The sequence below is a fragment of the Glycine soja genome, chromosome 12 (assembly GCF_004193775.1).
Source record: "Glycine soja cultivar W05 chromosome 12, ASM419377v2, whole genome shotgun sequence".
Taxonomy (NCBI): Eukaryota; Viridiplantae; Streptophyta; class Magnoliopsida; order Fabales; family Fabaceae; genus Glycine; species Glycine soja.
Genome location: NC_041013.1, coordinates 6407565 through 6420015, shown reverse-complemented (window position 1 = coordinate 6420015; position 12451 = coordinate 6407565). Strand labels below are relative to the sequence as shown.

The window sequence follows — 12451 nt, the reverse complement described above, 5'->3', positions numbered from 1 at the left end:
TTGGGTGTATTCAATAGATAACTATGAGTCTTGGTGTGTCTTTCTCCTTTGTTTCTTATTCCTCTTATAGATCTAAGGTAGTTGTGACCTCGCGCTAAGCATGCCCTTCTAGCTTAGCGAGTATGGCGATGATCACCTTCTTAGTGCAGGATTCGCGCTAAACGCACCTTTGAACTTCTTTTTGGGTCTTCTTTGCACTAAGCTTGCACTGACCATTGAGCGAGGTGACACGTTGGACCTATTTTGTGCGCTAAGCGAGCTGTCTCAACTTTCAACTTTTTATTTCTTCAAGTTTTTGCATCAATTTTCCTCCAAAATATTTGTAATTCTCCTTTTTTTTTTAATCCTGTTGGTCAAGAATTTAAATGATATTAAAATCCTCGTTAGTTCATTCAAAACAACAGTAAAATAAAGAAATTTTAATCATTCTTAGTCAAATTTAACTATCAATTAAATTCAAATTTTGTAATTATCAACCTTGATACAAACACATATATCATGTGTCTTTAATCTTTATTACGGGCTAATTACAAACTTGTCTAAAATCATGATGAATGGAATGAGGTAAGATTATATATAAATAAATGTTAATGAGTATCCTAATAATAATGATTAAGAAAATTAAAATTAAAATATTTTTATTGAAAAATAAAAAATTATACTATACATTTTATTTTACAATTTTTTTTATTTAGATAATAAATACTTTCTCCTAAAACCACTTATTAGAAAACACATATAATAAATGATATCAAAATCCCATAATAAAACTCATCCTAATCGAGTCCCAGAAATCAATTCAAAACATTATTCCTTTCAAGTAGCCCACTTTTCTTACGGGGCCACAGACAACTACATCATTTATAAGGTTTTAAAAAAAATCTCATTTTATTTCAGCACTCAGCAGCAGCCTATAGGTGAGAGTCATTATATCCTATTATGTGCATTCACTTGTTTCAATTTGACACAAGATGGACACATACACTAGAAGGGTATGTATTCATCATAATTCATAGCAGCTACTCGTGATCAAGGCAACCAAACCTTGTTTGGATATCACAGCAAATTAATAATAACTTCTGGCGGATTATAGAGATTGAAAAACTTAACAAGAAAGGCTGACTTATTAGTCAAGTGATCACGAAACAAAGTTTTATTTTCTGCTTATAAGTGCCACTGAATACTGACACATATTAACGGAGTTGTAAAGCATATTCATCATCTTCGTTGGAGTTCATAAACAAAAAGAAGGGATTATGAGTGTTTTGGAAACAGATTTGATGTGTCCAAAAAAGAAAGAGAAACGCACTCCAACACCATGAGTTCAAGGCTTCAAGTAGTCACTTAATTTAAAAATCAAACACTTGAAAAATGTGTGTAATTATGCATTCGAGTGTTATGTAATCATTATATTGTTTTTCGGTGCATAGTTATTATTATTATTATTATTATTATTATTATTATTATTATTATTATTATTATTATTATTATTAAAGAAAATTGAGATATAATCACTTGATGAGCAAACAAGTCCAGGTTATAATCGCTTTAAAATCCAAATAAGGTTGTGAGAGAAAAAAATATATTTAAAGAAACAATTTCATTACTCTATGTTGATTGGTTCACCGAATTTCATCCACCATGCATCTTTTTTATTTCTCGAACCTTAGCTATATATCCACCTTATTAATTTAATTGTTTGGATTAAATATAAAATTGACTTAATGGTTGAAAAAGAATAAAGAGAGAAAAGAGAAAGGAGAGGTTGCAATTTGCCAATAAAAAAACATTAATTGTTTTGGATTAGCTTTTTTCCTCCCCTTCTAGTTCTCGAAAATTCTTTGCTATTGATATTTTTTTCCGAATTCAATTCTTCGTTTTGCTTCTTGGGGGTATCTTTGAATTCCATAGTCTTTCTCTCTGACAAAGATCTGAAAGAAGGCAACAACAGCTAGGGATCTAAAAATGGGTTAATTGCTATACACATTCAAGGAAGGGTGCCAAACTTTAATCCAATAACTTTATCTAAAATAAAACTTTAATCCAAGAAGAGCACTGAATTATTAGACTGAAACAATTGTCAATGCAATGGAGATAAAGATCATCATCACCTAGAGGAGCAAAAGCAACGCAACAATATCCTCGTTAGAAAATGGATGTGAACAAGTAAAGAGGGCTATTTTTTTCTGAAAAAAAAAAACAGCTAGAGAAAACAGGATAGTTTGAGAAAAAAATTAAAAATAAAAAAGGGAGGTATAAAAGTAAAACAGGAGATAGAAATAACAATTTTATAACGGGTTGGACAAAAAGGCCCATACTTTATTCGGCCTTCTAATTTGATGTTTTTAGATTTTTTTAGTTTTTCAATTGTCTGTGAAACTCACTTTTTATCTAATTTTTTATCTTGTCAATGACTTTTTTGATTTAAATATTAGTTAGCTTTTATAGTTTTTCTTATAGGTGAATCTTATCACAAAATTTTCATAATTTGAATTAATAAAAAAAATTAAAATTATGTCATAAAATGGTTTATGAATGTCAACTTCAACTCAAATTTAAGAGTTAAAATGACCAAAATATATTTTTTTAAAGATAAGGTACGAAAGAAAAATTTAGTAAAAAGATGAAGGACCAAACTTATTTTTAGTTTAATATATAGATGTATTATCAATTAGAATGTTCAAATAATAAAAATCACACTTGTTATAATTCCTTAATTAACATAATTATGCATTTTATGAACTAAAAAATGAAAAAAAAATCATTTATATTTTGACAAAAAAGTGAATGAAGTGCTACCATGTGTGGCCTTTACTTATGCTATAAAGTTATTTTAATTTAAATTTTATTTTTTCTTATTTTATGATTTAGCTAAACATAATGTTAAAATTGATATACTACGATAGTAAATAAGGTTGGCTCGTCTTATTACATATATTACAAGGTCTTCATCAATCAAGTTTAATTTTAAATAATTAATATTTTCGATATTTCAGATAAAATGGATATAACAATAAGAATAAAATGTAGATACAACTCTTTAAATATTTGTAATATTATACTTCAATTAAAATTAAAGTTTCAACTTAAGAATTTACATAATAAATATTTACATTAAATTTCTACACAAATTATTTGAGTGAAACTTCACTTTCAACTCCTCCTTAGAAAACAACACACATAGCCAACTACAATAAATTCACTCCAATGTACACACTGAGTTGCAAGATAAGTATCAACATACGATTGACATATATTATTATTTTTAATACAATTAGGGTTAAATCTACAAGTCATGTATGAAAATGGTAATCAAGGTCATGTAGTGATTAAAGAATAAAAATTAGATTTTTTTTTATCAAAAAGTGTAACAACATATTTTCCATGATTTCTAATGAAATTCTTTGATCATTTTTTTTTTGTCTTTAAGTAAAAAATATGGATGTCCTTAAACTGGGGTTAGAAACTAATTATTCTTGTCATGCATAATTGCCATTTGTCCAAATGAAATTTTCCCATGATGAATATCAAACACATTTTTTCCGTTAAATATAATTTTTCAACATATTGAGAAACATTGGATTAGGGGGATTCATGAACCCATCAAATCCAATGAAAGCCGGAAAAATCAAAATCTTAATGAATAAAAAATTCAAAAAAAATGTTAGAGTGGATCAAATTTGATATTTAATTTTCAAAACCAATCCAATCTCATCTAAAATAAACTTATACCTATGTACATATTTTTATTTATAATTTGACAATAATGATAATATTACTCATATTTATATTTATATTTTTTATATATTTATAAAATGATCATTTATCTTATATATATTTATAAAATAATATTTAATTCAAGATATTTTTTACTAACTATTTGAGTTAAGATGCATAAATATACTTATATAATGACATATAAATAAAATATTTGATATTTTAAATTAATTGTTATTATATTTATTATATATCTTACCATTTATTTAATATTTTATCAAAAAATATGATTAAAACCAAAAATCGATCCAAATTACATTAAATTGAATTATATATGAATTAAAGTTTTGAACAAAACTAATTAGATTGATAAATTAAAAACTCAAAGTGATTGAATCATAAAAGACTCCTCTAAAGTGCAACAGGTAAAGTATAACCATCTCAATCCTTTATTATATTAATGGTTTATATTTAAGCTTAATAAAATTAAAATTTTTCATTAAAATAAAAACAAAAACAAAAAAACACTTTGTCTCTCGCACTCCAGTCTTCACATTAATCATCTGTGTTCCTTGACGAAAATTGATTTACATAGCAGGGATGGAAGGCTTAATCTAACAACAATGATAAAATAATTATCAATGCTACTCTTAATTGGATAATTTCATCTCCTTTTCAAGAACCCTACATGCCTTTATTGAAGAAAACACCTTCACATTAGAAGTTCCCGCCATTTGTATAACATCTTTTCCGGCACTCACACTGTTCTCAATTCAATCGTTCATGCTCGCATTGCATTTTCGCCCTTGCTTTCCTCTTCCCTTCCATCGCTCCCTAACAGTTAGGGTTTCCTCTCTCCTCTCTTTTCCTCTTTCTCTCTCCTCCGCCGTCCCTCTCCGCGCCATGTCGAAGCCCCCCTCCGCCTTCGATGCCCTCATGTCCGGCGCACGCGCCGCCGCCGCCGCCAAGAAAAAATCCCAATCCCTTTCCCAATCATCACCCTCATCCCCCAAGAAACGCAAAACCCCACCCTCCTCTTCCTCACAAAACCCTAGCGACCTCAAACCTCCTTCCCCACCCAAAACCGTTACACCTCAAGAAGGCGCCGTTAAGCCCGAACCGCTGAAGGTCCGCCACGTGTCATCTTCTTCTTTTTCGCAGGAGAAGACCGCGGAGCTTAAGAAGCAAGCTCCGCAGCTGAAGAAGAAACCCTCCGATTTCGATCCCGCTTCTATAAGTGCATGGGAGAAGGGCCAACCCGTGCCGTTTCTATTTCTCTGCTTGGCCTTCGACATGATTTCTCAAGAATCCGGAAGAATTGTCATCACTGATATTGTTTGCAATCTTCTGAGGACTGTGATGTACTCCACGCCGGAGGATCTTGTTAAGGTCGTTTACCTCTCCGCGAACCGGATTGCGCCCGCTCACGAAGGGATGGAATTGGGTATTGGCGACGCTTCCATCGTCAAGGCGCTTGCTGAGGCGTACGGAAGGACCGAGGTGTGGATTAAGACTCAGTATCAGGTGATTGAATTGAGTCTTTTTTTATTTTTATTTTTGGTTCTTTCTTGCGTTCTTGTTGTTGAGTTGAATTTGACTGAGGGAGATGTTTGTTGTTTGCAGAAAAAAGGGGATTTGGGCTTGGTTGCTAAAGAGAGCCGTTCCTCGCAGCCTATGATGTTTAAGCCCGAAGCATTGACTATTACGAAGGTTTTCAACACTTTTCGTCTTATTGCTAAGGTTTGTTACCGTCGATTTCTGAATATCGTGCATTTGGGTCGTTCGCTTATTCACATTACTTCTTGCCATCCCCATTGCCTCAATCTTGTGTTTTGTTGTTTTAAATATTAGTGTCTAGTTTTGTCTCGACAAGTTTGGACCTGTTTTGATAAACTTCTCAATAAGTATGTGTAGTAGAAGAAAAATAAGAAGCTAGAATGTATTAAGTTTCTCCCATAAATTGAAATTAGCCCGTGGTTGTTGTTTTAAATATTAGTGTTTAGTTTTGTCTTCACAAGTTTAGGTCCTATTTGGATAAACGTTTTGATAAACACTTAGAAAAGAAAAGAAAAAAGTAAAATGAGATGAGTTTCTCTCATACTTAAAACCTACTTATATACTTCAACTTTTATAGAAGTTTTCTCATCTATCTTCTTCAAAAGGTGACGTGATAAGTTGATATTAGTGTCTAGTTGATTTTAATCTAAGTTGTTCAACTTGCACATGGAGTTTAATTTGAAATAGTGATATTACATTACAATATTGAGTGATTGAAGAAACCAAGCACAGCATGGCCACGGGCCTTTGATTTGGGATAACCAGGTCTCGTGTATTCTCACATGGTGGTAGCAAAGGATTTGCAAATATGAATTCTGAGATAAACTGATATTGGTGACTTGGAGTGTGTTATTGGTACCCTTATCACATAGTGTTGTTAGAAGTTTGTTGGAGTTTAATTTGCTGTACCATGGGAAGGAGGTTTATTTATTTATTTTTTCTATTTGGCAGGGACATATTTTTTTGCTGAAAGCTATGTTATATGTTCGTTTTGATCTTTAAATTCCTTGTTATCTGTGTGGCGGGTATGTTGGATGTTAGTATGCTTGGTCTATGTTCTGTAAGAAGAAAAGATTATTTTGTGTTGGGATTTGAAACAGTTTTTTGTATAGAGCTGAATATTGTTAAATTTTGCTGGTACATTGTCTTTATTTCTAAATAAATGTCTACAGGAATCTGGGAAAGAAAGTCAAGAGAAGAAAAAGAATCATATCAAGGCACTTCTTGTTGCTGCAACTGACTGTGAACCTCAATATCTAATCCGTTTGCTACAGGTTGAAATTATAATTTTTATTGAAATGTTATGGTGGACTTACTTCTTGTTAATTGCATCTTGGTCTTGTTTTCTAGACAAAGTTGCGAATTGGCTATGCTGAGAAAACTCTCTTAGCTGCATTGGGCCAAGCTGCAGTATACACTGAAGAACACTCTAAACCGCCTCCTGATATTCAGTCTCCTTTAGAAGAGGTAAGCTATCCTGATTGAAGTGGGAAATGTGGTACAGAGTGAATTGGTTTAAACAGCTTAGTGAGGCCAGGTTGAGTGGCAATATGTGCGCTGGGTTTTAAATATTTGAAAGTGCTTCAGCACTAAGCATTGGGGATGGGGTGCTGCTGCTGCTGCTGCAGCCGAAATGGGCATCAGTGATTTCATGTTAAGATACCACCAACCTTTTCCCTATTCTGCATTTTAGGAAACTTTAGGCGGTAGTAATTCATTATATTTCCTTTCCTATTATATTTTATTTATTTATTTCTGGTTTCATTTTGCATCAGGCTTCAGAGATTGTTAAACAAGTCTATTCTGTACTTCCTGACTATGACAAAATAATATCTGCACTGCTTACAGAGGGTCTATGGATGCTTCCAAAGAAATGTAATTTTACTCCTGGTGTTCCAATTGGACCTATGCTATCAAAGGCAACAAAGGGTGTATCTGAAATTCTAAATAAATTCCAGGATGTGGAGTTTACCTGTGAATACAAATATGACGGAGAGCGTGCCCAGGTGATACTACATGGTCAAATTTTCCATCAGAAACATGATACTTATTATGTGCAATAACATTAGCTGTATTGAAACAGATACATTACCTGGAGAATGGATCAGTTGAGATTTACAGTAGAAATGCAGAACGGAATACTGGGAAGTTTCCTGATGTTGTTGCCGCTGTTTCAAGGTAAAAAAACTGTATTAGGAATATTATATTTGAGGTCTGGTTCAGTCTTTCTGGGTTTGTTATGGACACTTCCTTACCAAGAAGCTACATTTAGAGAACACTCTTAAATGGCTGGTGATTATTTGAGATAAATACACCATTTTTTGCTTCCTAGAGCAACTTTCAACTCCATAGTTTCTGATATATGCTGTCAGTGAACAGGTTAAAGAAACCAACTGTATCATCATTTATTCTTGATTGTGAAATTGTTGCATATGATCGTTCAACACAGAAGATCCGTTCTTTCCAGGTAATCTTATTGCTGTTTTTTTTAGGTGTCAACACATCATTTAGTGATAGTGTAGAAACCTTTTTATACTGGCAGATGATTAAAATTAAGTTCTTTTGTTTGTTATGCTTGTGTTGTCTTACCTATCTCGATGAGGCAAGTTTTCTATTTCTGATATTTTGTGTGAGGAGTTGAGATTTTAGACATTGAAAGAAAAGAAATGGTTTTTTTTTAACTGATGTATAGAAGAGATGAAATGTGTCAGAGGTAGTTATCTGCTTATCTATATGATTATATCCCTTGAAAATGGGAAATTACACCTTATCACATTTACTGTACTTGCATTTATCCTATCCAAAGTCTTGTTATACAGGACTCAGAATTTAAAATCTTTTTTGACTCTTTCAAGAACATGTTTATGCTATTGACAGATGCTTAGTACTCGGGCTCGCAAGAATGTAGAAATTGAAGATATAACGGTTGGTGTTTGCATATTTGCTTTTGATTTGTTGTATCTTAATGGCCAAGCACTTCTTCAGGAAAACCTGAGAGTCCGTAGAGAGGTACCAACTTTTGTCTTTGCTCTGCCAATAGTTTTATTTTATTGTTTTCTTTATTAAGTAGCTAAGTCCTTGATAGAGATGAATGAAAGTTGCAAACCTAAAAGCTAATCCAGTTTTTAAGATAAAATTTTCAAGATCCAGTCTTCTTACTTTGGACATGGTTGCAGAATTTAGAGAAGGATTTTTCCATGCATTTTAACCAATGGTCTAGTAACATTTCAGCAGGGTTCATGTAACAGTAATATTTAGACTAATTATAGTTTGCTCAAATCTGGGGTAGCCCAACTGTGGTTCCACTCCCGACTCCATTTTAGTCTGTTTTGGAACCATTGACTTGGGCAATCCAATATCTGTAATTTAGTACCTCTGGTACTCAATTAATATATATTATCTATTTTTACTGAGCAAAAAAAAAAAAGATGTGCTGAGTTAAGGTTTTGGGTCAGCATCTTGCCTTGACAAGGCCTAGGTGGATTGTTGTAAGATTGTGCTGTAGTCTTTTAATTCAATGGTAAGCAAGTGCTATCAGGCTGAGTTTAGGAGTTATATTTCTGAAATGGTGAACTGTATGAGGCTGAACTGGAAAGGGGATTGTAAGATTGTTGGCTTTGGGCCAACATATTGTGTTGTGCGAGCAACACCTAGGTGGGTTAGAGTTTAATTGATTGTTCATTGTGTCACTTGTGTTGGTGCTGCTAACTTGAAAGGTTTAAGCACTGACTGATAGCTGTAGCTTATGGCCTTTTGGTTAGTAGTCAATCTAATATTTGTTTCAAATTGAAATGCAATAATTCCTAGTTGGGGAACTCAAGGGATTGGGTTTTTAAAATATTTCAATTTGGTAGGGAGGCCAATTGATCTCTTTTTTTTTTCTTCTGATTATCAAATTTTAGTTTTCAGAAGTAATTATTCATTGAATTTATGAATTGTTATCTCCCATGAATTACGGGTTTTATATAAGAAGTAAGAACTACATATTGATGAATATCTGGTTTTCTCTCTGCAGCATCTCTATGCCTCTTTTGAGGAAGAACCCGGATTTCTTCAGTTTGCAACAACAATAACATCAAATGATGTTGAGGAAATACAGAATTTTCTTGACCAAGCTGTTGGTGCTAGGTCTACTGATTCTTCTAGTTAATTTATATTCATTGTAGATAGAAATTTCATCGTTTGAGTTTAAAACTATACATCATTTCAGCATAATATATTTATACTCTTTAAGTTATGTTAATGTGATTGCCTCATTACTAAAAGCATTTGATATGTGTGTTTGATTTGCTGTTCAATCATGTTGAACGTGAATGACATGTGAGACAAGGATTTATGTTGAATGTGCTTTGTTTAGAAAGTGGGAAACAGGCAAAACAAACACACTTTAATTGTTTATCTAACATTCACATCTGTTTCCAACTTTGGTTTTCTTGCAATAATTTGAATGAGAAATTTTGTCATTGATATTTGGCTCTTCTCTTGATATGTAGTTGTGAGGGATTAATTATTAAAACATTAAATGAGGATGCTACATATGAACCTTCCAAGCGATCACTCAACTGGCTAAAACTGAAGAAAGATTATATGGACAGGTAAGGACGTGACATTCATATTTCTTAATTCTTTTTAATCTTAATGGATTTCTATTTACTCATTGGCTCTAATTTGCAGTATAGGGGACTCACTAGATTTGGTACCTATTGCTGCTTTCCACGGTCGTGGGAAACGTACAGGTGATCATGCTCTTTAATGTGGTGATGATGCCTATGTTACTTATCTCTTAACATCATATGCATAAACAAGGCTATGCCCTAGGGATTTTATATATACTGCTACTGTAAACCTTTAGCTCAAAGTAGTTTGAAATGAAATGATGGCATGTCTTGTAGGAGTTTATGGTGCCTTCCTCCTTGCTTGCTATGACAATGATAATGAAGAATTTCAAAGTATTTGCAAGATAGGTGAGTATTTTCATTTTGTAAAGTCACTGGTCAGTTTATTTGTTTGTTAAACTTGATTCTTTCTCGTAATCTTCTTGATACGGTGGATAGGAACGGGATTCTCTGAAGCTGTGCTTGAAGAACGTTCTTCTAGTCTTCGTTCTAAAGTGATTCCCAAACCAAAGGTTCCTGCCTCTTGTTCACTCTTAACCTTTTCTGAATCCTGCTTAATATTTTATAAATTAATTTAAACATGCTCTTTGATTTCAGGCATACTATAGATTTGGAGAAACAATAAATCCTGATGTCTGGTTTGAAGCCAGTGAGGTGAGAATTATCTTGACTTTTCTTGGCAATTTCATTATTTTCTTTTCCAATTCTGTTCTTTAATGTACTATCATATCATTAATGCTCTGATCGTAAAAAAAACTGTACTATCATTAATGAGTTATCTTCTAATGCCTCTTACTGGTATTACTGTGCCCTTGTTTTGAATTTCCTATTACTTCAATGGAAGAATTTTCATACTGATGGGAATACTATCATGGTTTGATGCCACTCGATCATGGCTGAAATGTGAACGAGTGGTTATATTGGCTGGGGATTTATATGATGTCCATCAACCTTTTTTTTGACATTGCCTTCTAGTTTTTAATGAGTGTCCTTGGAAATGTATTGCTAATTACAGTGTGGAGGATAATGGATGCAGCTAACTAACATTGTGATCATTTTCTTTTGTATAATTCCTGGGACCAGTGTAGTAAGCTTATGATACAAAATGCTTAACCATATTTCCCCTATCATATTATGATTTATGGCAATTCAATTTTTAAAGAGGAGGTGAAAGATCTAGAGGAGTTGACATGATTTTTTGCCAATGCCTTTTCATTTATATATTTTTATCCCGACAAAATTGCATTATGATCGTTGTAGCAAAGATATTTACTTTTAGTTATATGTTACCTTATTTCATCCAGGTGTGGGAGGTGAAAGCTGCCGACCTGACCATTAGCCCTGTTCACCGTGCTGCAGTGGGCATAGTAGATCCGAACAAGGTAATAAAACAAATGAATTGGAGTGTAAATGTCACGCAAGTTTTCCTTTTTTCACTCTGAATTCTGCCCTTTAACATTGTTTATTTGTTAATAATAGCTGCATTTAACTTTTTTGGTGGCACTTGTACATTTTGTTATAAAGGGCATATCTCTACGATTTCCACGACTACTTCGAGTCAGGCCTGACAAAGCTCCTGAACAGGCCTCATCATCTGAGCAGGTAAAGTACAATCTTCATTATCTGACAAAAATATGACACTGTATTGAAAAAAGAGCAATGGGAAATCAAAATTATGCTTTACTTGCTTGCCTTTCAGGTTGCTGAAATGTATAAGGCTCAAAAACACAATCACACGAACAACCAAAATGACGATGAAGATGATGATTGAGTGAAAAAATTCTGTTTCTCATGCTGAGCTATAAAATCTCAGTAATTTTTGCTGATGCAAATGCGAATTCTTTACCTTCAAGCATAGGTCAGAGAGCATAACTGCTTTTTCTACATGATTGAAGGTTCGGTGTACAACGTGGAAGAAGCTCATGGAGGGTCCAAAAAGTAGACATTTGCGCTTAAACCATGTTAATTAGACAATTTTTCAGAAGTAGACGTTTGTTCTTTGTAACATGATGCAGTAGTTAAGGCCTGATAGCATCGACGAAAACAGTTTTAAATATTTTTCGCGTTAATGGATCTCAATATTAGTCCATGTGTCAAATGATGGTTGTGTTGTGAGAGAGCTTTTATCTTTCGGTATCCAATAGTAAAATTGTTGTGTTGAAGTTGCTTTCTAACTGTAGATGTCGCTGTTTCTAATATCTAATTCTAATTCCATGGACCTGACTCAGAAGATAACATTAAATATTATTTCAATCATGGGTGAATCTTCCTAAGAGCCAGATAAACTTTTTAGAGAAAACTAAGGACTGGGTTCAATGATTGCCGTGCAGTGAGATCTGCCTAATGTTTTGAACGCGGTATGACAATCTTAGTCAAGCAAGTGTTTCATCTTCTTCAAGCCTCCGCGTTCTGTTCTTTGGAATAAGCCCCCGTATAAACCCTTTTCACTTGGATCCCAGTTAAAGGTTATGCAATAGGTCCAAACTAGTTTTCGTTTCTTACTTCTCTTTGATTTTTTTTACCCTACTTTTAATGGGTTGTGCCATAGGTTTAAACTTTGA

At 33.2% G+C, this 12451-nt stretch overlaps 1 protein-coding gene across 2 annotated transcripts; it reads left to right on the top strand.

Annotated features, from left to right (window-relative positions):
- Window positions 1-4284: 4284 nt before the first annotated feature.
- LOC114380093 (DNA ligase 1-like) lies at window positions 4285-12058 on the top strand. Of its 2 annotated transcripts, none has more exons than XM_028339022.1 (17): window positions 4285-5217; window positions 5341-5457; window positions 6447-6548; window positions 6625-6741; window positions 7050-7280; window positions 7358-7452; window positions 7654-7741; window positions 8152-8283; window positions 9290-9402; window positions 9768-9869; window positions 9949-10010; window positions 10167-10238; window positions 10329-10402; window positions 10488-10544; window positions 11195-11272; window positions 11415-11492; window positions 11590-12058. In XM_028339022.1, the coding sequence occupies exons 1-17, from the start codon at window positions 4501-4503 to the stop codon at window positions 11659-11661; spliced, it is 2307 nt and encodes a 768-aa protein (XP_028194823.1). In that variant the 5' UTR covers window positions 4285-4500; the 3' UTR covers window positions 11662-12058. The 2 variants fall into 2 exon arrangements, with proteins under 2 accessions (XP_028194823.1, XP_028194822.1); XM_028339021.1 differs by having other exon boundaries at window positions 4288-5241.
- Window positions 12059-12451: the final 393 nt, after the last annotated feature.